This window comes from Xenopus laevis, chromosome 8L, assembly GCF_017654675.1.
Source record: "Xenopus laevis strain J_2021 chromosome 8L, Xenopus_laevis_v10.1, whole genome shotgun sequence".
In the NCBI taxonomy this organism is placed as follows: domain Eukaryota; kingdom Metazoa; phylum Chordata; class Amphibia; order Anura; family Pipidae; genus Xenopus; species Xenopus laevis.
The window spans coordinates 62,918,051-62,937,614 of NC_054385.1; the positions used below are offsets into that span (position 1 = coordinate 62,918,051).

Here is a 19,564-nt window from a genome sequence, read left to right on the forward strand (position 1 = left end):
AGTGTGACACACAGTATCAGACTGAGGTACTTGGAGTAAAATGTGACCTCAAGGGCCCCCACCTATGCTGCTATCTCCGATGACAAAATGCCCACCACAAGCTCACTCAAAAACAAACAATATTAAGTCTTTGGGGTTATTATTTTCCTTTTACATTTTTTCTTTAAGTTTTTTACTGGAGGTGATTCCTTGCTGGACTAAACACATGGTTCTATAAGGATTAACAGAATAAGCCAGAAACATTGAGCATTTTTTTATTTTCAGTTTCTTAGCACGCATCTTAAAAAAAACAGCAGCTACGTTACATATTGTATCAACTAATATGTCATAAAATATTTTACCTTTTAGAGGCTGTGCTAAGACTGAAAACAATCTGTTAAAATGCCCATCAGTATAAGCATCTTTTGAGTGCATTTTTTAATCAATACACTTGCCTTTTCAGCCTTGTCCTTAGAATAAAGCATGGTTGTCTTAGCCAATCAATGCAGAAGGTGTGTGCAGAAGGAGCAGTTTGTGGCCAATTGAAATGCAGAGTAGGCAGAGTTCCAGGCTGCATGACGTCACCCTATTCAGTCTGCCCCTTTTCTCCTGAGAAGCTATGTTAATTTGCAGCCTGCATTAAAAGTCCTAGAGGGAGATTATTCATTGGATTAGTTTAGAGGTGAAAGCAGTGACCCCAAAACTTTCTTGATACCTTCCCCAATTTCTACTGGCCAAGCCACAGCTTAAACCTTTTTCACTGTAATCCACCCCCATCCTTTCCCTTCTTTCCTACAGCCTAAATCCTTACACATCCCATTTCCTTCCTCCCTTTGTATTTTTACCATCCCTGATATTTTTTTCATCCCTACAGTGGGGGAGGGTGATATTAAGAGAGTAAATAGCAATAAGGCTAACTGGGAGGGTATCCACTACAAACAAGAGGTTTTTGGTCACAAAAGCATCACATTCTGCAGTCTCTGCTTTAATTAATGGGATTTTGAGACCCCCACCCCCACCACCTCCTCCCTCTGTTCTGTCTTCGTCTCTCTCTTTCTTTCTCAGTGTGACAGACACAGCCTTCAGGGACATAATGGCTGGGGGATCTCTACACCAGAATACTCCTTACCCACCTTCACAGCAACAATCCCCACAGATGGAGACAGAAGCTACTGACTCGAGAAAACGACCATTAGAAACCCCAACAGAGGCTACAAGCACCAAGAGGTCCAACACTGCAGGTTAGTGTGGGGACTAGACAGCTGAAATGTCCATAATATACTGGGGAGGATAAAAAACCTGGCTACTCAGGAAATTGGAACAATACTGTACAGTATCTATAGATCTGTAGAATGATAATGGACTGACGGCTACTGCAGGCAATGAAAAAAAATAATCAATCTTGATAAATTTCGAACGCATCAGTGCAACATGATTATGATTCCCATGCACATAAAATAGTCTACAATAACTGCCATTATTGATATAAAGCATGTGCAGCAGGATATTGCTTGATCTCTATATAAAGATGTTCCTGAGATTTTAGCAGATCACAGGTTTTTAGTCGATACTAAGAACATGCAGTTTTTGTGTGTAATTATAAATGTAAACAGGGCATTTGTGTTGAACTGAGGATACAGTATTTTTTTGATGTCTTTTGCCCTGTCTGTTGTGAAAAAGATGTTTTTAAAATGTATGCTTCATATCCCCTCATAAGTCATAGGCTTTCACGTACTGTAATATTATAACCTTTTGCTTACAAGAAGGGCAAATGCAACAATGGCCCCTCAGCCATTGAATAGGATAAGAAGCCCTGAAGCCTATTGTCTTGTATAGCTGAATTGTAAAATCTGTGTGTCATGTGATGCCCACATCTTCATAACAATGGCAGATTCTGATCAAGCCATAAAATGTTATGGTGCATGCATTTATTTCCTTATCATTATAACGTGCTTGCACAATGGAAATAACTGTTTAATTGCATTTCTTAATTTGACAGCTCTAGGGCAATTTGAGTTTAGGGGGTGTGTGGAAACAGACAATAATCGACACACAATCATAGTATGGTGTGTGTTATCAGGTACATCTTTAAATGTAACAATAATGTCCTATACCCTGAATATTTTAAGTTTAGATATATTACAAAGAGTTTCATGTTTACAGACTAAAGTTAGTAATCACAGAAAACAAGTGCTGCATAACTTGTTGGAATTTTTAAATAAATGGTAATGATAATTGGTCATTCAATATCTAGTTTTTATCATGAGAGAGAACTCATCTTAAGATGCTTTGTTCTGTATCTGCTAAATATATTCAATGCAGGGTTTCATAATATGTATGATATCATACTATTAAAAACTGTATTTGACTTTGGGGTTAATGATACATTGATGATTATGCTAAATTGATGACTTTAGAGAGCACACTCTGGCTGGAGTTGCAATACATACTAATGTATGATTAGATAAAATGCTTAAAATAGTCTTGATGTATTTGGCACCCAAATTTTGACATACAAAATGAGTATGATGCCAGAAACCTTCAAAAGACCCAGAAGAGACAACTACTAATTTTACTGAAAACAGGATATGATTTAACAGCATTCGACAGACATATTACAACCAGTGTTAGATGATCTTACAGTTTAGTAACCAGTTTTGGTTGATCACCTTGGAACAATGATCTGCTGTGATGTAGGCCTCAGCCCAGTATCTCTATTAGCATTCCACTAACTACAATAAGCATCCCTTAGCAGGCTTTCCAGGACTCTTCTATAGCTCACTAAAAATCACCATGACAATGGCTTGAATTCATATGCTTTTAGAAAAATCTGACTCGAGTCTGGGTTGCTGATAATCATTTGCTTATTCCCTGTCTTATATAAGTGAAAGCACGGGTACTTCAAGGGCAGTAATTATCCACAGAGCAGCCACTGCAATAGCACTTGGGCCTAGATTGTTTTATAAAGTTTTCTGGGTTTGAGAGTTAAGGTGGCCATACACTATTATTATTATTAACCCAATATGCCCACTATCACAGCGCGATATCGGGTTAATCCGAATGGGCACCGACGAGTCATAGGACCCAGGGTCGGACTGGTGGGCCCGGGGCCCACTGGAATCGATGTCCAGGGCCATCTACTATGAGGTGCGCACACATGAAGGCGCGCTAGGCGCAACGCGCATGAGCAGGCGGCACCAATTTTTTTTTTGTGGAACCCCAATATGGGGAGAGGGGGGTCTGGCCCGGCAGGGGCCTACGATGGTCAGGGCCCACCAGGTTTTTTCCTGGTGTCCAGCCGGGCCAGTTCGACACTGATTGGACCACATCACAATGCGGTCCCCAATTAAAGGAAAAATCAAACCTGCCCAATCGATATCTGCCCGATGTTTGGCCATATAACTGTATGGGACACAGTAGTTGTCTTATGGCTTTAAGTTGTACGAATTAGATAAACGCTTCTTATAATGTCACATTGGTGAATATGTTTTAGAGTGTTATTCCTGAGGAGAAGGTTATGCCCTGGAACACACCTTGCATCACCTGCCTAAAACAAAGAGGCTTTCTGTCATTTGCTCACCTTATCACTATACACAGGAACAGTAACTTTAAATAATTAGCTGGCCTTGTTGTTTGAAAGTTATATATTTCTAGCACTTTTCTAGGCAAATGTTTAAGAAATAGAATTAAAATAAACTGTTTGTTCCATTAAACTGTGGGTGCTATCAGTAGTACTGACTGGGCTTTAAAATAAATACCTTAATTTCTTCACTTTGGTCATTTAGTCACAGCAGGGTTTTTAATTTTAAAAATGAGAAAGCTGTATAAAAAACATTTTAATTGCAATTTTAGTAGTGAAAACACCAAATTGTAAGAAAAGACCAAGAAAATGTTTCTGTTTAATAAAGGAGCTGTTAAAACTAATGTTTCTAGTGAAGGGGCACTGCTGCTTCAAATGCCACAGCAGAAAAAAAACTTTATCACAGATTGACACCCCCTTTATTTATTAATATAGCATGGTTGGAAAGAATTCTCTTTGTACACCATAAGCTATAGCCAGATTTCATATAAAAGACAACTAGAATATATAACCAAAACAGTACTTTTAGCATTAGCCTAGGTCAAAGATCTGCTAGATGAGACTCAATGCCGGATTTATGAATGAGAAGCCCCTAGGCCGGCTGCCTTTCTTCTCCGCCCCTCCCCCCAATACGAGCACGAGCACAAATTAGTATTGAACCTGTTCCGGTTGGCTCCAGCCCTCTGCTCCCCCTGTTATTCTGTTGTGTCCTGTAGGAACCTGGAAATATAGATACGGCTGGGCAGCAAGCCCCTAAAAATGTGCCAGCCTAGGCCTGGGTCTTTGTGGCCTTGCCACAAATCCAGGCCTGATGAACCCTGATCATCACTTATAAATATTCCCCATTGCTGCCTTGCTTAACTACATTGGCGTCCCTTGTTCAGATTTAGCTCTTCCATTCCACTCTCTTTCAATGTCTGAACAGGTTTCCTGTGTCTCTCAAGTACATTTAGGGAGTTATTTATCAAAATCCAAATTTATCCCATTATTTTCTGAAATATACTCCGACCAAATCCGCACAGGTTATTTCCCCTTATCAATATATTTTCATGACAATCATTCGTACAAATTTTTTGGATTATCCACCTGAAAACTCATATTTTCTTCAGATTTTGGCCTGAAAACCACTAAACCTTTGGATTTTTGCACGAAACCCAGCACAGATCAGGATACCTTTGGAACTTATCCCATTGACTTAAATACAACCTCAGCAAGTTTGAGATGCCGGATTTTCAGATTCTGACTTTTTCCATCCTCGGGGTACAATATATCCCGAAAAATCAAGTTTTTTTTCACTAAAATATCAGATATTATAGTAAAAAGAAACTAGAATTTTTCGAGTCTTTGGCATTCAGAATTTAATAAATAACCCCCTTGGTGCACGCTGTGCATACCAAGCACCATTTAGGCCACACTAAGGGGCCTATTTATCAAAGGTCAGATTTTAGTGGTTTTAGAGGTTTTTGAAACCACAACTAAACTCACAAACTCTAAAACTACGAATGACATTTATTAAGAAATCCAAATAAAAAAGTACAACAGAAAATATTGCAACAGCAACAGCAGGGAGAATCTACTAAGTAAATAAGTTACTTATAGTAATTATACATTTATACATTATACACATAAATAACATGTAAAAATGTGGACACTTTGGGGGAATTTACTCGAGAAGTGCAAGAGCACTAAGGGGCGCATTCAGGGGTGCTGCACAAGTTGAAAAACTCGGTTCAGGAGGCAGCTCCAAACAAGTTACCATGGCGACAAAAAATTTTCAGGCGGTTCCTAACATAGAAATGCCGCTGGGTACACTAGGGTGCCCCTTATTGCTCATGCACTTTTGCGTAGGGCAGTTACCTAACCACATGTCTGATTTCATATTCTATCATAAACAATGCAGAGGGGTAATTTGTACTTCTTGACTAATATTGCATAGGAATTTAGGATATGTTTGATTGTATTAATTTCTCTATTTTTTTTCTGAATACTGTAAAAACAGAATACAGATTTTATATGATTCTGCCAAATAATGTGTGCTCGTTTAATAATATACTTCTTATTCCTAGCAAAAAAAAATAATAGGAAAACCTCTAAAAGTCTGAATTGATTTAAAGCGGTCCAAAAGGATCCGTGCAGCTCCCGCTGACTTCTAATGGACCTCGCCACCTTTTACCTGGCAACGTTTTATTTCACTGGTTTTGAATACTGTAAAAACAGAATACAGATTTTATATAATTCTGCCAAATAATGTGTGTTAGTTTAATAATATACTTCTAGAATGTGAATGTGAAAAATACCACTCAGTATTTCTAGAATATTCAGTGGGTCATTGACAGATTGGCGCAATGTTTTTATACTTTGATAATATTTTTCCCTTGAATAAAATATATTAATAAAAAACAAGTAAAGCATTACACGTGTGGTGTGGGAGTGTAGGCAAATAGATGAATGTCACATTCCTTGTCACTTCATCTTTGAAAGAAATGATTGCAGTGCCAAACAACCCATTTAAAAACATTTTAGGCATCCTTAGACATTGAAATTTATTTGTGATTCAGTCCCTGCTATGTATTATTATTATTATTATTAGCAGTGTATATATGAGATCTACTTTTCTATTTAATACTGTTAAACCTAAATAACAGTGATAGATTATAATAAGAACTATTATGGTGGACACCATGTTGCCAAGAGTCAGTTAAAAATATGGCTGAATTTGCACACATGGTTAGTTCAAAGAAGAATAACATCTGCCCATTGATCAATGAGAGTGTGGTTCTCTAGTGCTACACAATTAGTGTTATTGAATGGTCCAGTGAATCAGCAGAATAATCGTAATGGCTGTGCACAAGGCACCTAACCTTATGTTATTTATATTTTCTTCTATTTTTGACAACAAAGAGAATGCTGCAACCCTTTATAAAATAATACAACCCTGCATATAGAAGCAGCCTATAGCAGTACTTACTGAGAGCAAGTGGACATTGTTGTGTGTATATATATATATATATATATATATATATATATATATATATATATATATATATATATATATATGTGTTTTTTAATGAAACATCCATACCTTTTGTAAAGGCATTTAAAGATCTCAGGCATAGACAATGAGTTACTTTCCCTTTCCATTCTGCACTTCCTAGATGTCACTGCATTCCTTAGATTGACCCTCTGTCCTCACAGTCTATAATTGTGTAGCCTGCACATGGTTATGTGCATTAGGCTCACATTCTAGTACATAAACAACATTTTGGGAGTGTGCTTTTAAAAAAATGGCAACTGCCTGCAGGGACGTAACTACTGAGGAAGCATACACTGCGGCTGCACGAGTGCCCAGGATGTATAGGGACTAGGGTTGCCACCTTTTCTGGAAAAAAATACGGCCTTCCCATATATTTATCTTTTTTCCCTATTAATAATTGGAATCAACCATCATTTTACTGACCAGGCCAGTAAAATACCAGCCAATATATAGTAAATATTGGTAAAACAAGTCAACTTCTAGCAGGCCCAGATTTGTGGCAAGGCCAGGTACTGGGACCGGCAAATCGGGGAGTGGTTCTGGGCCCACAAGAGCTGGGACCCATCGGGTTTTTTCCTGGTGTCCTGCCGGCATAGTCTAACCCTGCTAGCAACTAGATGCTGCTTAAATTTCAAACTGGAGTGCTGCTGAACATTAAATGATATATAATTAATTAAAAAACAAAAAAACTAAATGCAAATTGTTTCAAAATATCAATGTCTACATCATACTAAAATGTATTTAAAATGGTGAACCACCCCTTTCAGGAACTGTTTAAGGTTTACTCATACATGAGTACAATATGTAATGTTTTGAAAAACCAATTTTATCTTGGAAAAAATATTTACTTTTGAAAACAGACCTTTCTTGCTTCATGGCAGGAATTCTATATAAATACATTCAAGATTGGAGGATGACAATCATACACTGCTGCCTGGAAACAGCATTGTCTGCTTTAGCTGTAAGAGAATATACATTGTGATAGATCTTACTGAGGCAGAACATGTTCACTACCTAGGGCAGCTGCAATGGATCCCTAGACAAGAGACAAGAAGGCAGCACCAGAAACACTTGACCAGTGGAGTTTTTTAACTAACAGTTGCAGGCTGGGGACTGACAGTGGATTTCATAACAGCAATGAATTCCTAACACATTGCCACCACAAGTTATTAACACCCTCCTTGTTTTTTAAACTGTGTTTAAGAGCTGGTAAATTTGACATTTGTTAAACTCCATTTGCATTGGATAGATAGAAATATGTATAAGGCAACAATTGCTAAATTTAAAGAAACCAAATGTTTGATAATGTAGATTTGAACCATAAGTGTATACTGAAATAGCAAGATAGGTATTTATACTAAGTCACCCATGGTGTATATTTTTCAGAACATTCATTACTGTGATCATCACATTATGGCACATGTTCTGATGCCATTTGCACATTCATTACCATGTACATTTACATATGTCATACATGGCAGGGCAGTATACACATATCGAATACATCTGTTATGCTGATGAAAATGTTTTTCATACATAGCAGGTGCAAAATGCATTTAAACATGGGGAAAACTGTAGTCATTATTTAGAACATGACTAAGTGACAACATAACTAATAACTCACCTTTGCTTTGTGGCTACAGGAGTAGGGGGTACTTCTGAATGGATCCACTGCTCTCAGCCTATGATTTCTGCAGGCAGAGAGAAGCGGGTTCTCTCCCTTACGCCCCCATACCTCCCAACATTTTGGAAACAAAAAGCGAAAAAAAAAAGAACATGCCCATTTTGTGGTCACACCCCCTAATTACCATTTTCATTTTACAAAATTTGTCAGGTTATGAAAGTTTGAACATATTTCTGTGTTTTTTTTCAGTTATTACAGTTTTGCTAATGAAGGTGAATTGCCCTTTAAGCTAGGGAGAGTCTAACTTCTCCCAATGGACATGTTATCTTATATTGTTACAATTACTTATTTGCTTATCTCAAAATTGTTACAAAAGTATTGTATTTGCAGCTTTGACTGTTCTGGGCTCTCTGCCAAAAGCTAATTAAGTTAGAAACTTTGTTTCTTTTTCTGGCTGTTCAGTGGAGAGAAAAATGGGACATTCCAGTACAAACGAGGGATTGTGGGTTGACAGTTGGGAGGTATGAAAAGTACAGCTACTGCCTGAGTGAAGGCACATGGGGCGGTGGTCAGCCTGAAAATGCCTGCTTTTGTGTTTTTCAGGCCAACCTCTGCCAGGCCCGGATTTCTGGTGAGGCCACAAAGGCCCAGGGCCTAGGGCGGCAGAATAATAGGGGCGGCGTGCTGCCCAGCCACTTATTGGGGAGCTCAGCTCCCCAGGGCTCCAGTGCAGGCACGCATGTGCGCTCGCACAGGAGGACGGTATGCAGGCAGGCGTTAGGATCACGCGGTCTCTGGGCGCCTGCCCGCTAACTCCGGTACTGACCTCTGCGCCTTGTACCTGCACTCAGACAGAAGCTGTACTTTCAGTGATAATTATTTGGCAGGATTTCAGATGCTGTTTTTGAAAGTGCTTGGTGCATAGTTATAAATTTTTCTAACACTGCTTTTATTTTATTTTATCCAGCAGAGGATGGTGAGCTGTTCCTGAAAGTGCTTATCCCAAGTTATGCAGCTGGTTCCATTATTGGGAAAGGGGGTCAGACAATTGTCCAGCTGCAGCGAGAGACAGGAGCTACAATAAAACTGTCAAAGTCCAAGGATTTTTATCCAGGTTAGAAGCTACAATGCTTGGAACTGTGTGTTATTATGTTTTCTTAAAATTATGTGAACTTTATATATAATACATTCACAAAAGTAACATTAGTTACAATGCTTATATAAACATGGTAGCAGATCCTTAGGGTTTTTCTACGGTTAGGAAATGTGACCCACACCATAAGGTGTTTTATTGTGTTTTACAACTAGGGTTGCCACCTGGCCCATATTTTACCGGCCTGGCCAGTAAAAATGATGGCTGATCCCAATGTTATTAATAGGGAAATAAGATAAATATATAGGAAGGCCGGTATTTTTTTCTAGAAAAGGCTTGCTTTCAGCAGCTGATCAGTAAGTGTTATCTGTTAATTGACTGCTATGGTTAACTAGAAATGTAGCCAAATGGAGGAACCAGAGAGTTTAGGGTTAGGAAGGAGCCAAAAACCTTCTATTCAATAAAAGCCTTCTTTTAACCTGTACTAACCTCATGTTACACAGGTTCACTGAAAATCAAAACATTTGAGGTTTAACATTTAAGGAAAACTTTATCCCCAAAATGAATACTTAAGCAACAGGTAGTTTTTAACATATTAAGCAGCATGTTAATGAATCTTATCTAACTGTAATATATATATTTAAGTAAATATTGCCCTTTTACATCTCTTACCTTGAACCACTATTTTATTATGCTCTGTGTGCTCATTCAGAAATCACCTGACCAGAAATAATGCAGCTCTAACTGTAATAGGAAGAAGTGTGGAAGCAAAAGACAGAACTTTGTCCATTAATTTGCTCATGTCGCCTAACATGTATGGTTTGTTTGTGTGCACCATGAATTGTAGGAACCCAGGGGCGACCCTTAGTTCTTAAAATGACAATTTTCTATTTAGTATTACCCAATGGCACATGCTACTAAAAAGTATAGTATTATGAAAATGGTTTATTTACATGTAGCAGGGTTTTATGCAATATATTTTTATAGAGACCTACGTTGTGTGGGGTATAGATTTCCTTTAATAAAGAAATCATGCGAGGAGACACAAATTGCTCCTTTATGTCCATGTGGCCAAGTGTGCCTCCAGAACTGAGATTTACTAGCACTTTGATCTTGTTAGAGCTCACCCGTGCAAGATATTAAAGCATCATGTAAATACCTTCTTTCATAAGAAGGCTTGTACTGCATCTAGAATTGCAGCAAACCGTGGATCTGTTATTACAGTATACCCATAGTGCATGGCACATAGACACACACATTTGTTGTTGCAGTGGGATGTTGATGCTTTTATATGAGGTCTACTGCATACATACTTTAGGCCCTAACCTGCCACAATTGTCCTACCATAATCTGCAAGATCGGCTAATGTGGTTACTGTCACACTTTGTCTGTTATACAATGGCCTAGGCTGATATTTCAGTACTGCATCAAATCCGGTAGCAGGTGCTGGCAAAATGTTATGCACAGCTCAAATCAAGTTGCAGTGATAATAATACATTCTCACCAGGGCTTGGTAGGTTACAGCCATAGAAATGTGTCTTTGCTGTTGTGGCTGCTAACTGAAATACATGTTTGCTAAGCCCCTGCAGAGTGCACCTTGAGTAACAGTGAGTTTCCATAGATACGCTTTACTGCCAGACAGGCTTGGCAGGATTGTGTAGGCCTCTTTGTTACTATGGAGACCACTTTGCCACAAAGGTTCTTTTTAGGCATCAGCCTGAGCCATTCTGGGCTCAGATTGTCATGGAAACAGATTAGTGCTATTCAAATTTGGCAGAAAACACCACCCTGCTTTGTCACTCAGATTGACTAGTCACTGCTGGTACTGAAGAATTATCAATACAACTATATAAATATAAAATATAGATAGCTGTTATTACTATATGATCAGCTAAATATAAAATATAACAATTACTTTGTCTTGTCATATGTCGTATTTCCAAATGTCCACAATTATCAGGTACAATTATCAGTCCACATTTTCTATCTTTTTTGACATAACAATATACCATCCCTTTGAAATGTTCCTGCTTTTTAAAAATAATGGATTTTTGCATTTAGATATTCCTATAAAGAAAGCTTATCTTAGAGGAATGTTTTTCGAATTTTAAGAAGAAGTGCTTAAAACACAATATTATGGCCATTTGGCATGTCATGTATGGCAAGACTGTCAAACAATACCAGCTTTAAGTACAAGCAATGTTACATACTATCTTTTTAAATTATAATATATATGAATAAATTAGCACAGTTTTTGCCAGTGAGTAATATGCAGGAAGAAGCCTGTCACATGTGGGCTCATTTTAATAAATACCAATACCATTGCATTGTGGGTAAAAACAAATGGTAATTTGCATCTGAATATTGCACTTGCCCCCTGCACTTGCAGAAGAATTGCCCTTCATAGCCCCTTGCACATACCTCAGCTCTAACTCCTTCTCTCTCTTTAGGAACAACTGAACGTGTATGCCTGGTACAAGGGTCAGCAGAAGCCTTGCTTTCTGTGCACAACTTTATTGCAGAGAAGGTGCGTGAGGTACCCCAAGGTGCACCAAAAAATGACTTGGGAGTTCTTTTGCCTCCTCAATCAACCATCAATGCAGAGCGTGCAAAACAGGTAGGTATCATATAAAATAACTTTCCATAATTCTAAAGCATTTAACTTGCTTTAATGCATTATTGCAAATAAGTTTGGAAATACTTTTGCCTCCTCAATCAACCATCAATGCAGAGCGTGCAAAACAGGTAGGTATCATATAAAATAACTTTCCATATTTCTAAAGCATTTAACTTGCTTTAATGCATTATTGCAAATAAATTTGGAAATATAGCTGTCTGGTGCAAAGTCTCCCTCCACTAAAGATTACTGCTTTTTTTTTAAGGCTAAGGGCTATTCCACACGGGGAGATAGCGACGCGTTTGCGGTCGCGGCGACAAAGCGCCGCGACAGTCGCCGCGACCGGCGCAGGCGACAGTTTTGTATGGGCGCCTATGTAAAAACGCCTGTGCTAACCACACGAGGCGATGCGCTTTTCAACAGTCGCCTGAAAATGCCTCGCCAGGCTTTTTCAGGCGACTGTTGAAAAGCGCATCGCCTCGTGTGGTTAGCACAGGCGTTTTTACATAGGCGCCCATACAAAACTGTCGCCTGCGCCGGTCGCGGCGACTGTCGCGGCGCTTTGTCGCCGCGACCGCAAACGCGTCGCTATCTCCCCGTGTGGACTAGCCCTAAAAAGAAAAGAAAGATCATATAGTAGCACTCTTCCATCTGATTAAAATGAAAAGTCTGCTATTTCTGAGGGATGCTTAATTCACAAGATAAGACGAAAACAGTAACTATAGAGGAAGCAGACCCCATGGCCGTGGGGGGCAAGGTCTGCTCAGCTGCATTCTTTGGGTCCTTGCTGTCCTGAGGTGGCGTCTCTAATGCCACCCCCCCCTTACCTTTCTGAGAGCTGGAGCGCTAGCAGAGCTGATATTGCCATCCCTGGTAACTTGTGGGCTGCTGCGGTGAGTTTCTGAACTCACCTCATGGCAGCAGCTCCCCTGGGTCTGCTTAATTTTTAGGGGATAACTCACAAAATCATGGGTGACCTGCACTTTTTTTGCACTACGCAGGTCACCTGTCCTTTTTTGCGCATCACGGGGGAGAATGGGGGCACGGAAAAACAGTTTTTGTAGAGGGGGCCCAACCCCTAAACCTAAGCCAATGGATGAAAGAACTGATGCTCGCCCTTTCTGTCATGGTGGGTACCATTTTGCCCATAATTAAAATGGCCGATTCTCCAGTGGCTGCCTTTATCCCTAACACAGGAGAAACCATTACTTGTTTCATTTAATTTTCATTTGTAGACAGATGCTACAAAGAGATAATTTTTCTCATAACATTGAATCTGTCCCAATCTGTCTCTATCTTATTGAGTACTTCTAATGTGCAATGCTCAGATTTTAAATCCTCTTTTAATTTTTAATATCTTCTCTGCAGGCAAAACTTATTGTTCCAAATACAACAGCAGGACTAATTATTGGCAAGGGTGGTGCCACTGTCCGCAACATTATGGAGGAATCAGGGGCCTGGGTTCAGCTCTCCCAAAAGCCTGCAGGATCCAATCTACATGAGCGAGTAGTGACAGTGAGTGGAGAGCCTAGTCAAGTCCAGAAGGCAATACACAGTATTATCCACAAATCCCGTGAAGACCCACCACAAGGAACCACCCACCTTAACATAAGTTACATCAACACACAGGGTCCAGTGGCCAACTCAAACCCTACTGGCTCACCTTATGCTGGTGGAGCAGCAGAACCAGTGCTTACTCCCTTTCAACCAGCTCCACCAGCTCCACCAGCCATCTCAGGAGGAGACCTACTAGCCATTTCTGCAGCCCTAAATACTCTAGCCAGCTATGGTTACAGTACAGGGATGGGCTACAATCCTCTAGTAGGAGGAGTCCATCCAGCTGCCGTTAATCTTCTTGCTTCTTACACAGGAGAAGCTGGTCCATCTTTGGGACTGGGAGGGGGAGGGATCCTTCTGGAGAAGATGGGGGCTGAAAGTGTGACGGGTAAAGAAACCCTAGAAATGGCTGTTCCTGAGACACTAGTAGGTGCAATCTTGGGAAAGGGTGGCAAGACATTGGTTGAATACCAGGAGCTAACAGGTGCTCGTATCCAAATCTCCAAAAAAGGAGAGTTTGTACCAGGGACAAGGAGTCGAAAGGTTACCATCACAGGGCCCCCAGGGGCTACACAGGCAGCACAATATTTAATTGGTCAGAGGGTGGCATATGAGCAAGGGGTGAGGTCTAGCAATCCCCAAAAGGTTGGGTAGAATTATATTTAGTTTGACAAGAGAGAATGTTGAGTGTGAGGGTGATGGAAATTCTGGGTCTAAAAACTGCAAGAACCTGCAATGTGAAAAAGAAGGCCAGATTATTGAATGGTTCTGTGTAGAATGTAGATGTGTATGTTTACATGTCTGTGTGAGTGTGGATGTGTGTGTGTGTTGACAATTCTGAGCCTTGAACTTTCCATGACAGAATGGCTGGTAAATAGCATGGCACTATTTAAGTTTACTCAGCCTGGCTCCTTCATGCAAAAGTAATTCTTTTTACCCAAAAATGTGAACATTTTGATTTTAAAACAGAAAAGCAATGTGAATAGGTTTTGTAAAAAATGTGTTGAATGCCCCAGTAAAAATGGGTGTCACATAAACACTGATAGTTTAGGATAGCAATATACCAGACACAGTGGACAATTGAACATGGCTTTATTACATTTGTGTTCAAATGGGAACATGATATTCTCATCCTTAAATCTAAGTGATATAACAAAACAACTGGAACAGGCTCCCCATCACCACTGTGGCTTGAATGAGCATAGTAGGCCTGTCACTATGTATCTTTATCTCAGTTCAGCATTTTTCTTTTTTTGCAAACAGAGTGGGCAAGGGTGTCCATTTAAATATTTGGTTAAATGAACAAGACCTATGCACTGGCATAGGTGAAACTTGCCCTTTAACTAAAAACTAGTGATGGGTAAAAACGCAGTAATAATATATATGCTTATTCATTCAGTCAGGGCCTTGTTCCATACATAGTGCTAAAGTGATCTAGACAAATCGGTCATGTGAAGCCAATTGTCCTACTCGGGATGATGCCGTGACCCTTCTAGTAAAGCTGTGTAAACCTATTTCTTCTGTGCATGTCTGGTCCCTATATTATCATTAATGTTAAATGTAAAATACTATAATATATACTATAGCATACTAAATACATAATGACCCTTAATACCATTTCTTGTTCCCTTAAAATTGTGCCAAAATGTTTAACATAAATATGTAGTGCCAAAACGTAGTATTATCTGCATTAATATGATCTTCAGAATTTAGATAGGATACAGATTTTCTTTTTCATTTTACTTGTTTAATGCAATACATCCAACACTGTGGGGGTTTTGAAATGTTAGATTCTTAAATTAAATTCCAGTAAGACTGACCAAGCTTTTACTTGATGGGCGATAACAAAACCTCACAAAAATAAAATATCCATGATGTAAATTTTTTGGGTATATTTACAGCCAAAATGTTAAAATAAGCATAATGGATGCTTTATAAAGTATTCTAGGTAAAATGTATGGACTATACTCAGGTCTATCTGGCTTTGACAGCACATTTAATACCATATTAGGTAATGATCCTTAGTAAGACCTACCCAAACACTGCCACTCCTAACCAAACTCTGTATTCCTCTATAGGAGAAGAGCAAGCAGACTGTATATTGAATGTGCCAAACTCTCTCTGCTTTATACAGGTTCAGATATCTATGAACAATGTGGCATGTGTGTAATTAAACATATATATATGTATAGATTCTCTCTTTTTGTATAGCTAGAGTATGTATTTATATTACATGTATGTATGTATGTATGCAGGTGTGTGTGTGTGTGTGTATGTATATATATTATATAAATGCACGCACTCACTCAAATACATAAACATGCAGCATTTATTCAAATATACAAACTTTTCTATACCAGTAGAGAAAAACAAAGTGTGTCGTATATAATATTTCTTATAAATATTTTTTCTCTATTGACAAGCACCCTGTGAGTGTACGCAGAATATTTCAGAAAAACTGTAATTAAGCCAGTTTTGGTCAAATTATGTAAAATGATATACCTGTACTTTAGAGGCACTCCTCAGGGTTATACATACATACTGTTTGAGATTTTAACACACACAGAGGGATCTCGTAATTAAATGCACAAACTAATAGACACGCAGGAATCTAACAAGATATATCATATATTGAAACATATATGTATACACAGAATATATGAAAACACATGTTGTATTTATAGGCACCTTCACAACTATTTATACACATGTGTTGTATGCTTGTATACAAACACACAGTAATTCCTGCTAGTTCCTTGCAGGTAAGCCATCGCTGGACAAGAAAAATGAGACAAATAAAATATTAAAGTCTGGACCAGGGATTTTTTTTATTGTCCACTTACTGGAGATTGCTCTGTGAATTTGTAGCCGATTATAAATATTTGGCTGATTATAAATATTTCTTGATCCCTGTCTCTGTTTTCTGATCGTCTGAGGCTTTATACTTCACATCTATTTTTCAATCACAGCCAGGAGTCATTTTGTGAAGGCAAGTTGTATATTCACATACACATCATTTGTGGACATGAACTAAAGAACTAAAGCTTAACTAAAGAAGTAGGGCAGAAACGTTGTACATTAATTTTTGGCCTTCTATACCATCCCAAGACAACCACAGCCCTTAAGGCCAAGGGCACATGGAGTATTGGCTCTGCTGCTCTAAACCTGCATATTTTTTTCAGGCTGAGAGAAGGGGATCTGCTCTGTGCACCAGCTCCATTAATCTAAACCGCTTCTGCTTGCGTTCAAGTGGAGCGGAGGTGGGGCAAAAGCATCTGCTTTCACATATTTTGGCCAACCTCAGCTTCACTGTATGTGACTGCCACTGTGGAGCAGGACAGCATTTTACAGCCTGAAAAAAATATAAAGGATCAGAGCAGCTCCATGTGCCCTTGGCCTTAAGGTGGCCATAGACACACAGATCCTATAGCCATGTTTGTTAATGGCATATCGGGGAAAGATCCGCTCGTTTGGCGATGTGGCCAAACGAGCGGATCTTTGCATCTATGGCCACCTTTAGCGGTAAAGATCTGTTCCTCCAAAGATGCTTCTTTAGCTCCCCATATTCTTTTCTGCTGATTCACTGCACATGCTCTGGGCTGCTGTCAGTTACCAGAGCGTAGGAGCCTATGCACAATATACTGTGTGTGTATATATATATATATATATGTCAGAATATAAGGCTGATTAGTAAATGATTCGGATTATTGGCAGCTCAGAAACTATTAGCACCAGAATTTAATAATCAGCTGTGTAGTATCAGCTTAATACAGCAGGCAAAACTCATTTTCTGCTTGATAATTTGTGGTGACCCTTAAGCTTAGCTTCTCAAAGCACACTGAGCATGTGTGTGCTGCAGATACTCCTAATAAAATCCAAGATGGGAAACACTTGTGACATCTTTGAAGGCCTGGATCATTACTACTATAGAGATGCTGAAAACGCGCTGCAGGAATTGTGCATATTTACATGGCGGTCTGTCTTTTTTTTAAAAAAAACGCTCTCGTAAAAACGCATGTGTGTCCATGCCCTTAGGCTGGTTCAAAAAATTCAGTATATAAAATATGGCATTTCTAACCATATTCATTTGTAGGGTTTATTCTCCTTTAAAACCCTGATTATACACACAAGCTTAGTCAGCACTGAACTAGACTTGGTCCATTAGCCCACTATGAGCTACCAAGTTGATATAAATTGGCTTCTATTTTTATGGACAACACAAAGAAAAAAATCAATGTGGCAATGTCTGTGATGATGTTTAAACAACACAGGGCTTGTTTATAGTAAAGGTGTAGAAAACTGCAAACAATAGGTGCAAAAGAATTTTTTTTGTTCAAATGCCCATTGATTTGCTATGTTTGCCTTTGGTGCTATCAGGCACAACACCTTGTTATTTTTTACCATTACATGAAGCCAAATCTGTTTTCCTTCTGCAAGCAACTGACTCGATGATGCGAGCAAACATAATTCAGGCTTGAATGCCAAACAACATGACTGGGTTATTTACAGCATGGAGAAACTGTTAGAGGGATTGCAGAAGCCTTTAAGTGTAGTTTTTCCAGGGAGGATTCTTATCCCTCTTCTTCTTCTTCTTCATCTTCTTGTCAAAGCTTTAAAAGGGTCATGCACATTGAAGTTCTTAATAATCTTATGCATAAGGTTAAAGGACATGTCAATCCAAAAAAAAAAAAAACATTGTTTTGCCTAATAAAAGGAAACAATTTTAAGCAACATTAATTTATTAAATTATTTTAGTGCTTTTAAAGTTATTTGTAAATGTAATTTCTATTGAAAGCAGCACTTGCTTAACTCCTGGTTGTTACCTTTTAAGCAATGTTGCAAAAGTCTTAGTTCCATTGCAAAGACATGTCTGTTAATCAGCTGCCTTGTCTTACATTGTATCAAGTCAGCCACCAGGGCAGAGAATTTGTAATGAATGTATAGTGCAAAGTTTCTTAAATATTTTTTATTTTACTAGGTAAAAAAAGCATTTTTTGGGTTGTCTTTTGTTTGCAAAATGCATTACTTCATAGAGCAGACTGCTTGGATATTTCCTGAAGTTATAGGATTTACAACATTGAAAACCATGTATGAACTGGGTGACTTTGTTGTACCTGAACTATGTTAAAATTTCTGCTTCTAGGGCAGCTGAAGTTTACTTAGCTCTGTCCTTTCTGGTTTAATTTCCAACAAACAGAACAAGTCAATATTTTTTCAAATTAATTGGGGCAGTATACCTAAAAAATCATATAGGTGCTGATGGTGCAGTCATTTTAGTGGTGAGGTGTCTCTATACCTATTTGTGCAGACAATGTGCATCCATCTTTGGCCTGCTAGATTCTTAGTTATTCCCCAAAAACAAAAATACAAAGACTTATGTATAGGTCGATCTGCCAGGCAGATATTGTAAACTCTTTATACAATGTCTACCTAAGTGCGCATGCTGAATACTGCGCAGGAGCAAGCTCTCTCCTATTCATATTCAAGCCTCTCATTCAAACCAATGACTGGTTACTAGGACAAATAAGATCCTATCAACCAGATGGCTGCTGAAATATCAGATCGGAGAGCTGCTGAACAAAAATAACTGAAAAAACCATAAAGAATAAAAAACAATTGCAAATTGTCTCAGAATATCAATGTCTACCTCATAGTAAAAGTTAATTCAAACTACCCCTTGACAATTTTTTTTTATCTTTCTTGTGTTTTCATGGGGTATTACTATTACAAAGGGTTCAAAGGTATTTTGGTATTTTTCATGTTTGCCGAGTATTTTGAAGCTCAAATATTCTAAACCTTCTTAGTTTGTTTCTGATTCATGATGTTCAGGAATCAATCTTTTGTTTTATGGGAACCATTGATAGCCCTACCATCCCAAGAAAATGTCAAAAGTAGTGTCCCATTTTATTTTTATGTATGGACATGCAGAAGTGTTTACTCAGATGGTCACCCTCCCTCGATTATAACAAAATGTGTAAATGCCATTTGTCTCTTTAGGGCAAGTTCTTCTGTACAAGAAAAGCATGCCAATAACAACCTTTTATTATTCTGGATATGAATTATGCCCATAATATTCATAT

At 38.6% G+C, this 19,564-nt stretch overlaps 1 protein-coding gene across 2 annotated transcripts; it reads left to right on the top strand.

Moving 5' to 3' along the window:
- Positions 1–466: 466 nt before the first annotated feature.
- Positions 467–16,396, top strand: nova2.L (neuro-oncological ventral antigen 2 L homeolog). 2 transcript variants are annotated; one of them, XM_041572192.1, is made up of 4 exons: positions 467–1,220; positions 9,188–9,331; positions 11,761–11,927; positions 13,296–16,396. In XM_041572192.1, exons 1-4 carry the CDS (start codon positions 1,073–1,075, stop codon positions 14,136–14,138), a joined length of 1,302 nt encoding a protein of 433 aa, XP_041428126.1. In that variant the 5' UTR covers positions 467–1,072; the 3' UTR covers positions 14,139–16,396.
- Positions 16,397–19,564: the final 3,168 nt, after the last annotated feature.